General features: G+C 40.4%; 1 protein-coding gene across 1 annotated transcript; it reads right to left on the minus strand.

Annotated features, from left to right (window-relative positions):
- Positions 1 to 4824: 4824 nt before the first annotated feature.
- On the minus strand, positions 4825 to 14563 carry LOC135558723 (carbonic anhydrase-like). The gene is made up of 7 exons (XM_064992798.1): positions 13979 to 14563; positions 13516 to 13713; positions 10471 to 10589; positions 10268 to 10360; positions 10083 to 10145; positions 9815 to 9970; positions 4825 to 6200 (listed from the first exon to the last, which is right to left on the minus strand). The coding sequence occupies exons 1-7, from the start codon at positions 14010 to 14012 to the stop codon at positions 6081 to 6083; spliced, it is 783 nt and encodes a 260-aa protein (XP_064848870.1). The 5' UTR covers positions 14013 to 14563; the 3' UTR covers positions 4825 to 6080.
- Between the last annotated feature and the right edge of the window lie 4115 nt (positions 14564 to 18678).

Here is an 18678-nt window from a genome sequence, read left to right on the forward strand (position 1 = left end):
GTCAGATTTTCCAAATGGAGGGCGAGGAAGAGCTGTTGTGTCTCCATGTGTGGAGTAAAGGTGGTCTAGAGTTTTTTTTCCTTTGTTTGCACGTGTAAAATGCTGGTAGAAATGACATAAAACTGATTTACGTTTCCCTGCATTAAGTCCCTAGCCACTCTCTGAATGAGAATTTTCTTGTTTGCTTATGGCCTTATACAGCTCTTTGAACGCGGTCTTAGTGCCAGCTAGTGCCGGTTTGTGGTGGTAAATAGACAGCTATGAAAAATATAAATGAAAACTCTCTTGGTAAATAGTTTGGTCTACAGCTTATCATGAGAGCTCTACCTTAAGCTAGAAAAAACTTGAGACTTCCTTACTATTCGTTCACCAGCTGTTATTTACAAATAGACAAAGACCGCCACCCAGTCTTACCGGAGACAGCTGTCCTGTCTTACCGATGCACCGAAAACCCAGCCAGCTGTATGTTATCCATGTTGTCGTTAAGTCACGACTCGTGAAACATAAGATATTACAGTTTTTAATGTCCCGTTGTTAGGATAGTCTTGATCGGAGCTCATCCATTTTATTATCCATTGAATGCACGTTGGCTAATAGGACTGATGTTAGAAGTGGATTACGCATTCGCCCTCGGATCCTTACAAGGCACCCCGACCTACGTCCCAGATATCTCCGTCTCTTCTTCATGAGAATGGTGGGGATTTGGGCCTTTCTGTGTGTCTGAAGTAAATCCTTTGCGTCCGACTCCTTAAAGAAAAACTCTTAGTCCACTACGAGGTGAGTAATCGCTGTCCTGATATCCAGAAGCTCTTTTCATAAGACATTATGTGGCAGAAACATTATGTACAAAATAAGTTCCAAATAACGCAAAAAAAACCACACAACACAATTGGTTAGGAGCCTGTAAAACAGCAGCCATCTACTCCAGCGCCATCTCTATGGCTCATTCGTCAAAAGCCCCACTGATATTGTCAATTACTTTAATGATTTTTTTCATTTGCAAGATTAGCTAATTTAGGCCATGACATGCCAGCAACAAACGCTGATACTACACATCCAAGTATAACTGATTAAATGATGAAAAACAGGCATTGTAATTTTGAATTCCATAAAATGTGGAAGAAGTGAAAAAAGTGTCTATCAACAATGACAAACCACCGGGGTCTGGGGATAATAGCGGACGATATTGCCACTCCTATTTGCCATGTCTTTAATCTAAGCCTACTAGAAAGTGTGTGCCCTCAGGACTGGAGGGAAACAAAGGTAATTCCGCTACCTAAGAATAGTAAAGCCCCCATTACTGGCATAAACAGTCGACCAATCAGCCTATTACCAACCCTTAGTAAACCTTTTGGGAAAAGTGTGTTTGACCAGATGCAATGCTATTTTACTGTAAACAAATTGACATCAGACTTTCAGCACGCTTATAGGGAAGAACATTCAACAAGCACGGCACTTACACAAATGACTGATGATTGGCTGAGAGAAATTGTGGGAGCTGTTTAGTTAGACTTCAGTGCAGCTTTTGAGATTATCGATCATAGTCTGCTGATGGAAAAACGTGTGTGATGTGGCTTTATACCCCCTGCAATATTGTGGATAAAGAGTTACCTGTCTAACAGAACACAGAGGGTGTTCTTTAACCTTTTCACGTATGAGTTCCAAATGTCTCTAACGGTTGCCACAGCGTGAGTTTTTCATCTGTATGATGTCAGAATGCACTCACTGTTCCAAAATGTGATTGTTACGCAACACAACAGTTAACCTGCGCTGCTAAATATCTATAGACTATGTTTAAACTTGTCCATTTCAAAAAAAACATTGAACAACTTGTATTTTCGAACGACAGTTTGAATTGGGGTGTGATCCGCCTCCTCATTTCACTGTTGCGGACCATTTATGTTTGAGGCTTTACTGAGCCGGACAAACTTCTCTCTTCAACAAGAGACCAAGCACTTCCGCAGTGTTTCCCGAGATCAAGTATGAAGACATTGTGCAAGTTCTGACTAGATATGTGCAAACTTTTTAAAATGTTCTGTATATCATGTTGTTTCTACTGTAGCATGCTGTATGTATGTATGGATCATAATGGATTTCAAATCAAATCACATTTTATTGGTCACATACATATGGTTAGCAGATGTTATTGCAAGTGTAGTGAAATGCTTGTGCTTCTAATTCTGACAGTGCAGTAATTTCTAACAAGTATTCTAACAATTCCACAACAACTACCTAATACACACAAATCTAAGTAAAGGGATGGAGTAAGAATATATACATATAAAAATATGGATGAGCAATGACAGAGTGGCATAGGCAAGATGCAATAGATGGTATAAAATACAGTATGAGATGAGTAATGCTGGATACATAAACACTATTAAAGTGGCATTATTAAAGTGACTAGTGTTCCAGTTATTAAAGTGGCCAATGATTTCAAGTCGGTATGTAGGCAGCAGCCTCACTGTGTTAGTGATGGCTGTTTAAGTCTGATGGCCTTGAGATAGAAGATGATTTTTAGTCTCTCTCTCAGCTTTGATGCACCTGTACTGACCTCGCCTTCTGGATGGTAGTGGGGTGAACAGGCAGTGGCTCGGGTGGTTGTTGTCCTTGATGATCTTTTAGGTCTTCCTGTGACATCGGGTGCTGTAGATGTCCTGGAGGGCAGGTTGTTTGCCCCCAGTGATGCGTTTTGCAGACCGCACCACCCGCTGGAGAGCCTTGCGGTTGTGGATGGTGCCTTACCAGTAAGTTACCTTACCAGGCGGTAATACAGCCCGACAGGATGCTCTCAATTGTGCATCTGTAAAAGTTCGTGAGGGGTTTAGTTGACAAGACACATTTCTTCAGCCTCCTGAGGTTGAAGAGGTGCTGTTGCGCCTTCACCACACTGTCTGTGTTGGTGGACCATTTCAGTTTGTCCGTGATGTGTACGCCAGGGAACTTAAAACTTTCCACCTTCATTGCTTTCTCGTCGATGTGGATAGGTGGGTGCTCCCTCTGCTGTTTCCTGACATCCACGATCATTTACTGCTTTATTCACGTTTTCAAGTACTGGTGTCAAATCATGCATTACAATTCTTGCATAGATTGTAATATTTTTTGAAGATTGTACTGATTATGATAAGCTAATGCTAAGCTATTTTCCAGCTATGTGTGGTGCCATGTTTGTTGACATCATACAATGTATTCTGGTTGTCACGTAAGTGTCTGTCAGACCAAAGATGTTATAACAAGGGATCGTTCACTTGACTGACGTATGGTGCTTTCAAGACAACTGGGAACTCTGAAAAATACGTCAGTGAACTTCAGGTCAGAAGGTCGGAGCTCTATAAAGAGGCCCGAGTTCCCGAGCTGGAATTCCGAGTTGGAGGACAGTTCAAAACAATTTTGCCCATTCAGAGCTAATTTTTTCCAGAGTTGTAGTTTTCTTGAACACGGCACCAGATTGTAGCTATGGTACCACAGGGTTGCCAGCTCAGACACCCCCTTTCCAGGGGTTTTATTTAACATATAAACTTCTCCTGTGTTTGCCCCCCCCCCCCATTTTATAAATAAATCCCCCATCATAGTAATATTTCCTGCATCACATCCCTCCACGAAACCTCGCTCCATTTCTACCCCCACAAACCCCTCCTAAAATGGTTTCATCCCTGTTTAACTTTCACACTACGGTTAGGCTAGGCAGTAGGCTTGTATTTGTTGTGATGATCTGTAAGGGGATAACATAATTTCTTTGTCAAAAATGGTAAATAACTTGTCAAGTTATGTGCTCCAGTTCTTGTATACACTGTTACAAGTACATTGAAGATTTGTAATATGCTGAAAAGTGGACAAATTAAGTTCATATTTTCAAGCAATGGGCGCAGCCATCTTTGACTTTTATTTGCGTCTTATAGTGAATGGCATTCTGGGATTTGGGAGTTTTCGCTTGTCAAACAAACAAACGATGGAACAGCGAGGACTGTGAAGAGACACACACACACACAGACGTTGTATTGTAAATATGTGATAGTAGAGTAGTGGCCTGAAAGTGTTATAAAATGTAATATATCTGCCTTAATGTTGCAAGACCCCGGGAGTGTGGGGATCTTTAAATAATACAAAATAGACTGCAATGAGAGCACAAAACATTAAGAACGCCTTCCCCCTTTTGCCTTCAGAACAGTCTCAATTCATTGGGGGCATTGAGGTGGACTCTATAAGGTGTCAAGCATTCTACAGGGATGCTGGTCCATGTTGAATTCAATGCTTCCCACAGTTGTGTCAAGTTGGCTGGTGGACCATTCTTGATACAACTGTTGAGTGTGAAAAAGCAGTGTTGCAGTTAACACACTCGAAATCGGTGTGCCTGGCACCTACCACCATACGCCGTTCAAAGGCACTTCAATATTTTGTCTTGCTCATTCACCCTCTGAATGGCACAAATACACAATCCATGTCTCAATGCTTAACAATCCTTCTTTAACATGTCTCCTCTCTTTCATCTACACTGATTGAAGTGGATTTAACAGGTGACATCAATAAGGTATTAATAATAGCTTTCACCTTTCGTCAGTCTATTTCATGGAAAGAGCAGGTTTCGTATATGCAGTGTATATTGGTCCTGACAATCTATATACCAACAAATTATTCTGATCATTTGATTGTATTCACGACTTGATTCTTGAAATGTGTAAAAAAAAAAAAACAGTAACCCATGTGTCCAAAGACTAAATATAGTACTATACAGAAATAGCTGTAGGTCACAAACTACTGAGTTGAATCATATATTAGACATAGTTGGGTTTAGAACAGGTCAAAGACTATATGCGTAGACATACATATGCTGAAGTCATTTTAATGATTTAAAAAAAAAACATTCTCAAAATCCCAACTTTGATTGACACTGGAAGTATCAAATATTTCAATGTGGCCTGTCTAGACACGTTTACTAACTATGTTGACACCAAATTCCATGCATTTACACCAAAAGTCATTTGTTCTGAGGCGCATTTTGATATTGTACAAGGACGTGAAAGGGTTAATCATAAAGACATATTTAAGTTGGAGTGACTGTTGTTTGTACCACACAACGTGATTGATTAACTTGTCCTGAACCACAGAGGTGGAGAACTCATAGGTCAATACTTCCTTGTTAAGGGCACGTGACTGCAAAATAAGCCTTCTGTCCATACTTTCAAAGGAAGATCTCTGATTATCAACAGTGGGGTCCCTAGCTGGGTAAGGCTGATCCCACACAGCCAAAGGGCAACTGACATTTCTCTAGTGTGGTAATTCAATATACCCCCACAAATGTGCAAAGCTTTCCAACAGATGTGTCATTCCATAAACATTGAGTTTATAAAACAGTTACCGATATTAACAACACAGGATTTCATTATAGTGGATGGGACTTGGATGACATAATGACACCTCACACAACATTTTCTTTCACCCGTGATTTTAGACAACGATAATGCACTGGGGTGACGGTAGGTAGAGAGGGAAGTTATGAGTACAAAAATATACACATATATATATATATATATATATAAATATAAAACTTAAATTACATCTCTTATATTTGGCATGGACCTGTAATCTAAAGCGACAAAAATCAAACAATACATTGATGATGTGAGGATACAATACAAATATGGAAAGTGTTTAAAGATTCATTCAAGATTCCATCTCTTGCATAGCAACGGTTTGTGCTTATTGAGAGTAGAGAAGAAGAAAAAAAAAGCCCTGTAGTATTATACCATTAAAAGGCCTCTATCTCTGACTGACTCATCCGTTATTGCAGGGGCAGGCAGCTAAATGACATTAATCTGGGGTGATCCTGAGGCTGATCGTCAGGGATTACAGCAGCTGCTATCCATCCATACCAGTGCATAAATCGCATCTGCACTGGCTCGTTATTATCGTTATAATTGCATTGGTTTAGGTTTACATTTCTGTTTTGTAGTATTTACTGATGGTTTTGTCAATGGGGTTAACAATTATCAGATTCTGGCACCAATGCATGTGCTAAAATGGCACACGATGTATATATAACCTGGGGAAGATGGATGGGGGATGGTGTGACACGTGACTGTTTACTTGAAGGACCGGCGGACCTTGCGTCCCTTGAGAGGCTGAGTGGGTCTGTAGTTGTCCTGCATGCAGCAATGTGCCTCTCCGTCCCCACTGAACTTCAAGCTGCGGAATTTTCCCATCTGTCAAGCCGAGAGAGCGCAAGAAACGGAAAGGGAGATACAATGGTTAGAAGCAGAATGTCAACACTGCGGCCTTTGACACATGCTAAAGTGGTTGCTGTGGCCTACTGCTCTCTAAAAACAATTTCCTATATTTAGATCATATAATCCCTAAAACAATACCAAATAAGTACCAATGTTCCTATAGAGGTCTAACTGATCACAATGTGGAGTGAAGTTTTGAGAATTAAGAGTGGAGGACACAAAGGGGAGAATAGAGGGGAGAATAGAAGAGTATGCGCAATGACACCAGCGTGCAGCTTGGGAACCCCCCTCTGGTAGAGAGTTCACCTAAACCTCACTTGTTAAACCATGTGGGTCTCATATTTGCCTGCAAAGCCATATAAATTTGTCATTAAGCGCAAGCTCCACAATTGGAATCAAAGTAATCAGGTTCATATAAGAATTAAAATGTCTTCACTAAATTGATATTACTATGCATACCATGACAATGACCGGCTGCAGAGTCTGTACAGTCTCATTTCCTAGTAAACGTTAAAAATGTAGGTGTAGACCGTATCAATTGACACACTTGTTCAACTTGTTCTCATTGACAGCGAAACGTGAAATCACCAAAAAAAATAATGAAAGTGCATTAATTTTCTTTATTCTGTAGTCTCACACTCTTTAGGCATGGGTCCTAGACCGTCCTACTGTATGTAGGTGAAAGGCTTTTTCCAACACGACATTGCATCAGTACTCTGTCAGAACTGTAAAACTCTCTCCATCCAAGTTATTGCTGCCTTGCGCTACACCTTAACTTTACCTCAGCAATGCATATGGCTGAAAGTGTCGATTTAGGGAGGGCTACAAACCATGATGACATTTGTGAGACAATGCTTTTGACTGCAGCTTTTTGAGCTTTCAGTAAACAAGTCTCCTTGGGGACCAAATTTAAATACCAGCTGGTGAAATTGGACTTCGGGATATGATATCCCCAAGGCTCAGCATGAAGCTTCAATAATAAATCAAATCAAAGTTTATTGGTGGCGTATACAGTTTAGCAGATGTTATAGCGGATGCAACGAAATGCCTTTGTTACTAGCGCCTAACAGTGCAGCAAAAATGTCAAACATGTACACAAACATAAATAGAAATAAGAAATCCCAAAGAAATCAGAATTAATTCAGTTAACAACCCAAATAACACTACCAGTAATCCAAATACAATATATGCATATATACACCAAATGCAATGTACAGTAGTAGGTATATTAGAATTAACTATCAAGAATACAGTATACAGTGCCGTTCAAAAGTATTCAAGCCCCTTGATTATTTCCACATTGTTACTTTACAGTAAAATTGATTAAATAAAAATCCACAGCAATCTACACACAATAATTACAAAGCGAAAAACAGGTTTTTTGAAATGTATGAAAATGTGTTAAAAATTAAAAAAAACATAACCTTATTTACATAAGCATCCAGACCCGTTGCTATGAGACTCGAAATTGAGCTCAGGTGCATCCTGTTTCCATTGATCCTCCATGAGATGTTTATTCAGGTGGATTGGTGTCCACCTGTGTTATATTATATTCCCGCTCAGCCCAGTCAAAACTGTTCGCTGCTCTGGCCCCCCAATGGTGGAACAAACTCCCTCACGACGCCAGGACAGCGGAGTCAATCACCACCTTCCGGAGACACCTGAAACCCCACCTCTTCAAGGAATACCTAGGATAGGATAAAGCAATCCTTCTCACCCCCCTTAAATGATTTAGATGCACTATTGTAAAGTGGCTGTTCCACTGATGTCAGAAGGTGAATTCACCAATTTGTAAGTCGCTCTGGATAAGAGCGTCTGCTAAATGACTTAAATGTCAATGTAAATATTAAATTAATTGAACATGATTTGGAAAGGCACACACCTGTTTATATAAGGTCCCACAGTTGACAGTGCATGTCAGAGCAAAAACCAAGCCAAAATGTTGAAGGAATCGTCCGTAGAGCGCAAAGTGTCAAGCCACAGATCTGGGAAAGGGTACCAAAAAAATCTGCAGCATTAAAGGTCCAAGGACACAGTGGCCTCCATTCTTAAATAGAAGAAGTTTGGAACCACCAAGACTTTTCCTAGAGCTGGCCCCCCGGCCAATCGGGGGAGAAGGGCCTTGGTCAGGGAGGTGACTCTGCCAGAGCTCTAGAGTTCCTCTTTGAAGATGGGAGAACCTTCCAGAAGGACAACCATCCACCAATCAGGCCTTAAATGGTAGAGTGACCAGATGGAAGCCACTGCTCAGTAAAAAGGCACGACAGCCTGCTTGAAGTTTGCCAAAAGGTACCTAAAGACTCTCAGACCATGAGAAACAAGATTCTATGGTCTGATGAAACCAAGCTGGGCCTGAATGCCAAGTGTCACATCTGGAGGAAACCTGGCACCATCCCTATGGGGAAGCGTGGTGGCAGCATCATGATGTGAGGATGTTTTTCCGGTGGCAGGGACTGGGAGACTAGTCAGGATCGAAGCAAATATGTACGGAGCAAAGTACAGAGAGATCCTTGATGAAAACCCGCTGAGGATCTCAGACTGGGGTGAAGGTTCACCTTCCAACAAGACAACGACCCTAAGCACACAGCCAAGACAATGCAGTAGTGGCTTCCGTACAAGTCTCTGAATGTCCTTGAGTGGCCCAGTCAAAGCCTGGACTTGAACCCGATCAAACATCTCTGGAGAGATTTGAAAATAGCTGTGCAGTGACGCTCCCCATCCAGCTGACAGAGCTTGAGAGGATCTGCAGAGAAGGGGAGAAACTCCCCAAATACAGGTGTGCCAAGCTTGTAGCGTCATACCCAAAGGTGCTTCAACAAAGTACTGCGTAGAGGGTCTGAATACTTATGTAAATGTGATTTCACTCTATTATTTGAAATACATTAACATTTCTAGACCTGTTTTTTTGCTTTACTATTATGGGGTATTGTGTGTAGATTAAGGGGGAAAAAACTATAATCCATTTTAGAAAAAGGATGTAATGTAACAAAATGTGGAAAAAGTCAAGGGGTCTGAATACTTTCCGAAGGCACTGTATAATACACAAAGTAAAAAAATAAAAGAAACGGTCCACTCTTTAATGTCTAATAATTGGAGAGGTGTCGGCTGTGTAGCTATGTACTGTTGCAGATATGTTTCTTATTTCATCATAGGAAGACAGATTGTCTTTATAAATTATTTACAGACAGACTTCGGAAGTTCTAAGACCGCATGGAGTAACAAATAGTTTTTTAGCCCATGATATAGGGAAAGAACATACCTTTACTATGCATGCTTGGTATATCAATATGGGTGAAGGCTACTTTCATAGAAGTGGTGGGCTATTCAAATGATATTGGCAGGAGTTACTAAATAAGCACTATGGGCCACCCCGATAATGTAATCTAAAGTGAAAGCGGCCAAGTCCATTAAGTGAATGGCTAAACTTCTGACTATAAAAACTAGAGTACAACTAACCTTGCGGGGGCTGTGTGGTATGGTTGTCTGTGTGGCAGGGTGTGCTACACCAGTGCTGACCTTGGTCAATGAATTGGGGCTGAACTGATGAAGTTGATTAATGACAATGAAGGTGCTGTGTAAAATTATTGTACCTGGGTAAGGCTGACACTGATTGATTCCTTCAGGACAATCCAGGTGACACTCTCCAGCAGAGGGGGAGTGGTCAGGGAGCCATTGTATGTCCAGTAGTCCAGTGAGTCAGGCAGCAGAGTTTCGGCGTCAAAGTTGGAAAATGTAGTTTGCTTCCCCTACAGAAGACACAAATTGTGATTTATACATGTTTAAACAAATACTTACTTCAACATTCCCATCCAATTCCCACTACAGCTAAATTTGAGTAGTAGTCAGTTTTGATTTCACCTTTGTTTTGATGGCCTCCAGAGCATCCAGAACCCTTTGTAGTCTGGGGTTTGCAGCACCAAGCTATAGGAAACAAGAATTCACAGTTAAACAAGGGAATCAGGCTACTTTTAGAATTAAATCACAAGGAAGCATGAATAGCATATGAACTAATTCTAAACATTTAAATTGTATTAGAACTGTACTTTCAGAAACACTCCAACTACAGCAAGACCATCGGGATGGCTAGCAGCTTCACTAAAGCTGAGGTACTTGGTGTTCCAGTGCACCAGATGGAGCTTTAAAAAAAGAAAGATGATGTCAGGTTTAGCTCAGGTAGCCAATCAAAATACTGATCTGAAGCCATACAGCTTGTCCTGTTGTAAAATCTAGGTCTTGAACTGCCTACCTCACATGGGAACTTGATTCCATTGACAGTGTGCTCAGAGCCCCTGTAATCACTGGCTCCCCAGTGGAAGTGAAACTGCTTCAGCCTGTATGTGCCGGTGATGGGGCCTCCGGTCAGTGCTGCGAGCAGGAACGCACGGACACACACAAACATACGCAAAACACTTTTAATGCTGCTCTTCAAAATATCCAAAGTGTCCAAATGCAGGCAAATGACAGATGATTACTAGTCATCTACTACAGTTACAGGCTGTTGCGTTTGAATTGATTTAAGGCAGGTGTTCCTCAGGGGTACGCCAAATAAAAACGTGATTCACATTTCTATTTTTTTTAAATTCACATTTAAAAAACAGTCCATTTATATTTTCCAACAGGGCTATACATTTGGGTGAGGATTTTATCCCCTCGCCTGAGTAGCCTCATTTCACTGCCAAAAATAAAATTAAACCATCTAGTGTTCAGTGAAATAACACAATGTCATATACAGGTAGCCTAGTCAAATAATTAACATCAAATCACATTAACCGTTACTCTCTCACGGGAATTCCACTAACGGTCCGTATGTAGCCAAATGTAGTTGATGCTCATTCCATTTGCTCGAAAATGGATTTAAAAAAAGTAATGCCCGCGTCCATAGACACACATACCAGCTCTACTGGTAGTACTGCTACTACCATCGGTACTGCACCTGTCAACGACAAGTTGTTCAGCTTCCATGAGGACATCCAAAGCTAGTATCAGTAATTCTACATTTGTTGCTAGCCCAGCTGGCATGGACACTGACAGTGACAGTTGTGAATCTGATGCAGTCGAAGAGCTACTGCCCCCTTACCCGGAAAAGCCGAACGATGGACCATCGAAGAGGCACAAATATGATAAGAACTACATGATTTGGGGTTCACTTATATTGGGAGTAGTGCCTTTCCTCAGCCACAGTGTGTTATACAGTGCCTTGCGAAAGTATTCGGCCCCTTTGCGACCTTTTGCCACATTTCAGGCTTCAAACATAAAGATATAAAACTGTATTTTTTTGTGAAGAATCAACAACAAGTGGGACACAATCATGAAGTGGAACAACATTTATTGGATATTTCAAACTTTTTTAACAAATCAAAAACTGAAAAATTGGGCGTGCAAAATTATTCAGCCCCTTTACTTTCAGTGCAGCAAACTCTCTCCAGAAGTTCAGTGAGGATCTCTGAATGATCCAATGTTGACCTAAATGACTAATGATGATAAATACAATCCACCTGTGTGTAATCAAGTCTCCGTATAAATGCACCTGCACTGTGATAGTCTCAGAGGTCCGTTAAAAGCGCAGAGAGCATCATGAAGAACAAGGAACACACCAGGCAGGTCCGAGATACTGCTGTGAAGAAGTTTAAAGCCGGATTTGGATAAAAAAAAGATTTCCCATGCTTTAAACATCCCAAGGAGCACTGTGCAAGCGACAATATTGAAATGGAAGGAGTATCAGACCACTGCAAATCTACCAAGACCTGGCCGTCCCTCTAAACTTTCAGCTCATACAAGGAGAAGACTGATCAGAGATGCAGCCAAGAGGCCCATGATCACTCTGGATGAACTGCAGAGATCTACAGCTGAGGTGGGAGACTCTGTCCATAGGACAACAATCAGTCGTATATTGCACAAATCTGGAAGAGTGGCAAGAAGAAAGCCATTTCTTAAAGATATCCATAAAAAGTGTTGTTTAAAGTTTGCCACAAGCCACCTGGGAGACACACCAAACATGTGGAATTAGGTGCTCTGGTCAGATGAAACCAAAATTGAACTTTTTGGCAACAATGCAAAACGTTATGTTTGGCGTAAAAGCAACACAGCTCATCACCCTGAACACACCCATCCCCACTGTCAAACATGGTGGTGGCAGCATCATGGTTTGGGCCTGCTTTTCTTCAGCAGGGACAGAGAAGATGGTTAAAATTGATGGGAAGATGGATGGAGCCAAATATAGGACCATTCTGGAAGAAAACCTGATGGAGTCTGCAAAAGACCTGAGACTGGGACGGATATTTGTCTTCCAACAAGACAATGATCCAAAACATAAAGCAAAATCTACAATGGAATGGTTGAAAAATAAACATATCCAGGTGTTAGAATGGCCAAGTTAAAGTCCAGACCTGAATCCAATCGAGAATCTGTGGAAAGAACTGAAAACTGCTGTTCACAAATGCTCTCCATCCAACCTCACTGAGCTCGAGCTGTTTTGCAAGGAGGAATGGGAAAAAAATTCAGTCTCTCGATGTGCAAAACTGATAGACATACCCCAAGCGACTTACAGCTGTAATCGCAGCAAAAGGTGGCGCTACAAAGTATTAACTTAAGTGGGCTGAATAATTTTGCACGCCCAATTTTTCAGTTTTTGATTTGTTAAAAAAGTTTGAAATATCCAATAAATGTCATTCCACTTCATGATTGTGTCCCACTTGTTGTTGATTCTTCACAAAAAAATACAGTTTTATATATTTATGTTTGAAGCCTAAAATGTGGCAAAAGGTCAAAGTTCAAGGGGGCTGAATACTTTCGCAAGGCACTATGTGCAAAAGTACTATCTCCCTAACAACTCAAAAGGAACACGTTGGGAAGCAATACCACAATATGCTTACTTCATAGATTGGTCAAAACGATCAGGATAATCTAGTCTGCAGACAGGTGTGCTTGCTTCCCGGCACCACGTCAATAGACAACAACCAGACAACTAGCGTCTTTTCAAACACCTGCCTACTCTCAACCCACCTATCAATATCATCTACTGTACAGCAGCCTATATGCACAATGGACAAAGACAATGCATACAGAAATTAATTCACCACCATGTTTGATATTTGTTTGACACACAGCCACTGAGTTAATATGTAACCAGTTTACAGCTAGCCTCATTCTCATTGCCCCTTACCTTACTGAATCCCTGCCTCAGAACCCATCAGAATGTAACTTGTATAGAAAATGAAGGTCATATTTTGTGAAGTGAGAAACGGAGATAATCATGTAATGTATATAATTACATATGGATTCTAAGGCTTACTTGAACTGTCAGTATCATCCACAAAGCCAACTTGGAAGGAATGGCCATTGTTCAGAATGTCTGTGGAGTTGGATGGGTCATAGTTCAGTTTGAGGGGCTTCAGGGCAGAATCGTAGGATGCTTGGCCACTAATAATATTAATAGGAGACTGCCTGGGCCCATTAGCAATGGGGAAGTCCTTACACCAGTTGACAGGTCCTATGATAGAAAAAAACAGGACAAAGACAAAACAGAGGAAACATACAAATGTATCATTCACTCTATTCCAAACAGTGACAATAACCTAACAATGTAGGGCTAATGATTTATTTACAGTAACACACCAGAAAATATTAACACTTATTTACAGTTTTTTTTTCAGATAAGAAATGCAGAGCTCCTCTTTCATGCAACTGTTGCAATTTAGTTTCAACTAGTAGGATGCAAAAGTGCAATCAGCGTCAGATGATACTGAATGCCTCACCGTCAGATGGTCCGTAACCCCAGGCATGAGACATGATTATTGACGTCTGCTCCTACGCAAATATGATCACTTTCAAATGGTTAGACCTCGATGGAAGGATCCAATTTGTGATACCCTTGAACAACAGGTGTCAGGGTATAAGCTATATAGACTTCCCCTCGTATCAGTTGTCCTGTACCTCAAGTGGGTGGGTTTAGCCTCGTTATCTTTTGGCGTCATCAAAGCAGGTGTTCAAGCAGAATCAATACATGAACCGGATCACACCACGTTCTTTTGGTCCCATTCCCTTGTGGAGCGTGTCGTTCTATCAGTCGACCTGGTCTCAGATGGTGAGAAAGAAGGAGAACCTGTTGAGTGAGTGCATTCCAGACAATGTAGTCTTGCCAAAAGCTTTGCTGTTAATAAATTACACACATTTCATGTGTAGTTCCATCAGCATGGTGTCCTCTGAGGGTTTTTTCTAGTGCTATCCCAAAATAGATGTTTCTTTCTTCTGTTAGCGAGGCCTGCCAGTTTCACTGACCTTGAGCTCTTCTACGTAGTCTCAGCCAGTAGTAGAAGACTTAGCCTGTCGTATGTGAGATGTGAAAAGAGCAGAATCGACAAGTTGGAAAACAAGTATCCAAATCAAACTGCAATGCATTTTTTTTTTCTATGAACTGCCGATGTCCCTTTGAAGTCAGCGTCCTGTCAGCGTAAAAACCTAATATTATACGTGCAATAGACTCTTCCTCTCCAGCGCTTAATTAAAGGGACAAAGACAATAGGACATCAGTCACCAGTAGTAGGCCCACAGGTAATTAGACTTGGCACAATATTTTCCCAGATGTGCATAAATAATTTGGCAAAATTTGTTTTTATGCGCCTACCAGTTTATTATTCACTATAACATTGGTTAAACAAATGTCATTTGGAATGAGTTGACTGGTATGAAACAAGTGCTAATGAATTACACGTTCCATTTTGTTGATAATGTGACGCGTAGTTTTTGGTCATTCAAAATATTCCTGAAAATGCTTTTTTTCAGGATTTGTGTATTTTAATCATTAAAGGACATTTTGCTTTATGTCATGTCCAAAGAAAATGGCATGTGCATTTGCTTCCATCTACTGGTACAATGATGTATCACAGACATTGACATTCGCATATGTCTACTCTCTTCTTAGCAATGACTGCAACATGTGGCAATTGCTGGGTATTGCTTCTTGACACAATTACTACCAAACTTGAACAAGGTGACGCAGGTGAGTTTAATAATAATGAATAGGCTATATGCGATACAGTTTGGGATCTAACCAGTTGTGCAGTAAACATTACTTTTCTATATCAGAAAAATTCTAAACCGACAATGCGAAAACGCTGAACGCTTATTGACATAGCCTTCTGTTCAATTCTGTTCAATGTTCTCTACCTATATAGTACTCTAAATACCTCAGTTCATGTTAAGGTCAAAATAATACAATTTGTAAAAAATTGCTGACCATTCAAACCAATAAGGCTTCGGAACTTTAAAGCCAGTTATCTCAATCGTCTTTTTGCACATATAGTAGTTTTTGCACTTATAGTCCCAAGCTCTCGCAAAGTCTCAGTGAAAAGGACTCATTAAGCCCACAGAAAGAAGGGCTTGATTTGTCATTTCTACCTATAAACTATTAGCAAAGGACAAAATGACAATGACTAATTGGGTCTATAGTGGGAGAGAGGATTGGGTAGTGCCATGTATAAATCAGAGTACTAAAATTAGATAAGTTAGATTTACAGATGATTGGGGACCTTTCAACAAAAATCTCACTACTCAGAGGCCCATTGGTGGTGTAGACAACATTGTTAGAGTAGAATAGAAATAAATTGGCATCTGGTACAGCGAGTAAACCTAAAACATCTGCAAGGCATTATTTAATAGTGAGTGTTTATTGTAAAAAAAAAAACAAACATGTAATGCAGCCATTTGAGATCTTACTTAGACTAAATGAGCCTTTTTACAATTGAAGCAAATCAAACAAATTTATCGTGATTTTATCCATTCAGCTTTTTTTTTCTTCTTACCAAAAAAACATCTCATCCTACGAACAAAATCAATACGGGGGAATCTCAGCTCTGAAAGGGTGTGATTTAGCCTCTTTTCATGGCACAGATGTGTGTTTTGTCCCCAGTTCAGATGGAATAGTAAGCCTGAGTATGGGAACAAATGGCACTAACGCAATGATCTTCTGACGTGATCTCATTTGGCCCATTTATTCATTTCTCTACAATATTTGATTCCTATGCCGATTTCTCTGACCGACAGGAAATGGCATCAGTAGTCTGACAAGACAGAACAGTTTGACCTTTACAGACAACCAAGTGGAATGCTTTTCCTCATAATTTTTATGTTTCTATACAATTCTAAAATAAATACATCCATGTCATTGTTTTTGATCAGGAAATATTTAGAGTATACTATAGACTAAATGGTCAGTTCATACAAAATGAATGTCAATCTCTCCAAAAAGCAAGATTTAATTTCACTTTCTTCAGTCCCAAACTTAACTTTATTACATCATCTTCACTAACTAATTTGTTGTTGTTTCTCACAGTTTTGATTTATCAGCAGAATTCTGTGGTGGACTAAATTGCAGCTGTCATGGGTTTTCGTCATGTCCCCCTCTGTTTATAGTGACAGCATGATAGCTAATGAGCCACAGTTGTGGACAAGCCCGATCTGTTTTCAAAGCAGATGCCAGTCCCCATTTGATCTCCACTGAATAACCTGCCATCTCCTCTCTGCATGCACAGTCCCTATTACCTCACAGGATGGGAGTATCTCTTATTGTCTAGTGCTTTGATAGGTCAGCATGTTGAGCTGTGCGAGTGTATAGTTACAATATGTGATGTTTCTTCATAAAAAATGTCAATGGGTGAGAGACACTGTGTACAAAACAGCTCTTTTGATGACAGACTGATCAGGTGAATCCAGGTGAAAGCTAGGATCCCTTATTGATGTCACCTGTTAAATCCATTTCAATCATTGTAGATGAAGGAGAGGAGACAGGTTAAAGAAGGATTGTTAAGCTTTAAGACAATTGAGACATGGAGTGTTATGTGTGCCATTCAGATGGTGAATGGACAAGAAAAGAGAGTGCTTTTGAACTGGTTATGGTAGTAGGTGCCAGGCGAACAGGTTTGAGTGTGTCAAGAATTGCAAACCTGCTGTTTTTTTTCCATTCAACAGTTTCCTGTGTGTATCAAGTATGGTCCACCAACCAAAGGACATCAACCAACTTGACACGACTATGGGAAACATTTGTGTCAACATCGGCCAGCATCCCTGTGGAATTCTTTCGACACCTTGTAGAGTCCATTCCCAGAAGAATTGAGGCTGTACTGAAGGCAAAAGGGGTGCGGCTCAATATTAAGGTGTTCTTAATGTTTTGTACACTCAGTGTATAAAACTGGTAAAGCTATAGCACACATTGGACATAACAGTAAAGATTGTTTGTATGCTACTGTTATGGTAAGTAGTTCACTACTATCAAAACTGCAGAATTTTAGGCAGAGGGCTGGAGGACACTGAGTTTTGTGGTCCTGAAAGTACTCCCTCAGCATTTCACTTTAACATGTAAAGCATTGCTTTCAATCATGCAATCATTGCCACATTAGTTACTAACACAGCTACACTGTGTGTGAGATAATTATTAGGAAATTGGGCACACTAACTGTTGTATTTTATTTTCTAAGGGCCCCTAACACACAATACACTGCCCCTCTCTTTACACAATGCTGAGATAAAAACAAACTTACATGGATCAGTATTACTGGCAATGGATGGGAACAATCTGCTGTTGCTTTTTAGGGATTATATCGGACACAACTCTATGAAATGCTGTATAATTAGGCTATTAATAGCCCACAGTCAATTTTCTTTGTTAGGTCTGTAATGTAGTGAACGTTATGCCATAATCCAGTCCGTCTTTTCATCGTGTGGGATTCCAGTTCCATGTTTTACAGTAGCCAGCGGGTGGGAGGGATATGCCATGTGAACTAAGAAGTATGCTGGCATTACAGAGTAAAGTTAAACTAAAGTATATGAATGCCTCAGTTCTTATCAACATAAGCCATCTAAATAACTCGATGTTACAAGGTCTAGATGTATGCTTACATAAATCTGTTCGGCACAAGTATTCATATCTCTGACAAATGTATATTTTTTTAAACCATTTTTAAAATACCCCAAAAATATAATACACTGAGTGTACAAAACATTAGGAACATCTGAAGGGGTGGAGACAGGTTAGAGAAGGATTTTCAAGCTTTGATGGATTGCCTATGTGTGCCGTTCAGAGGGTGAATGGGTAAGACAACGGATTTAAGTTCCTTTGAACGGGATATGGTAATAGGCGCCAGGCACGCCAGATTGTCAAGAACTGCAACGCTGCTGGGTTTTTTTATGTCAAGAACTGCAACGCTGATGGGTTTTTCATGCTCAACAGTTTCCCGTGTGTATCAAGAATGGTCCACCACCCAAAGGACATCCAGCCAACTTGACACAAATGTGGGAAGCAATTAAGTCAACATGGGCTAGCATCCCTGTGGGTAGCTTTCGACACCTTATAGTCCATGCCCTGACGGTTTGAGGCTGTTTTGAGGGCAAAAGGGGTTGAAACTCAATATTAGGAAGATGTTCTTAATGTGTTGTACACTCGGTGTATGTTTTGTTGAAA

This window comes from Oncorhynchus masou, chromosome 17 (assembly GCF_036934945.1).
Source record: "Oncorhynchus masou masou isolate Uvic2021 chromosome 17, UVic_Omas_1.1, whole genome shotgun sequence".
NCBI classification, from domain to species: Eukaryota; Metazoa; Chordata; class Actinopteri; order Salmoniformes; family Salmonidae; genus Oncorhynchus; species Oncorhynchus masou.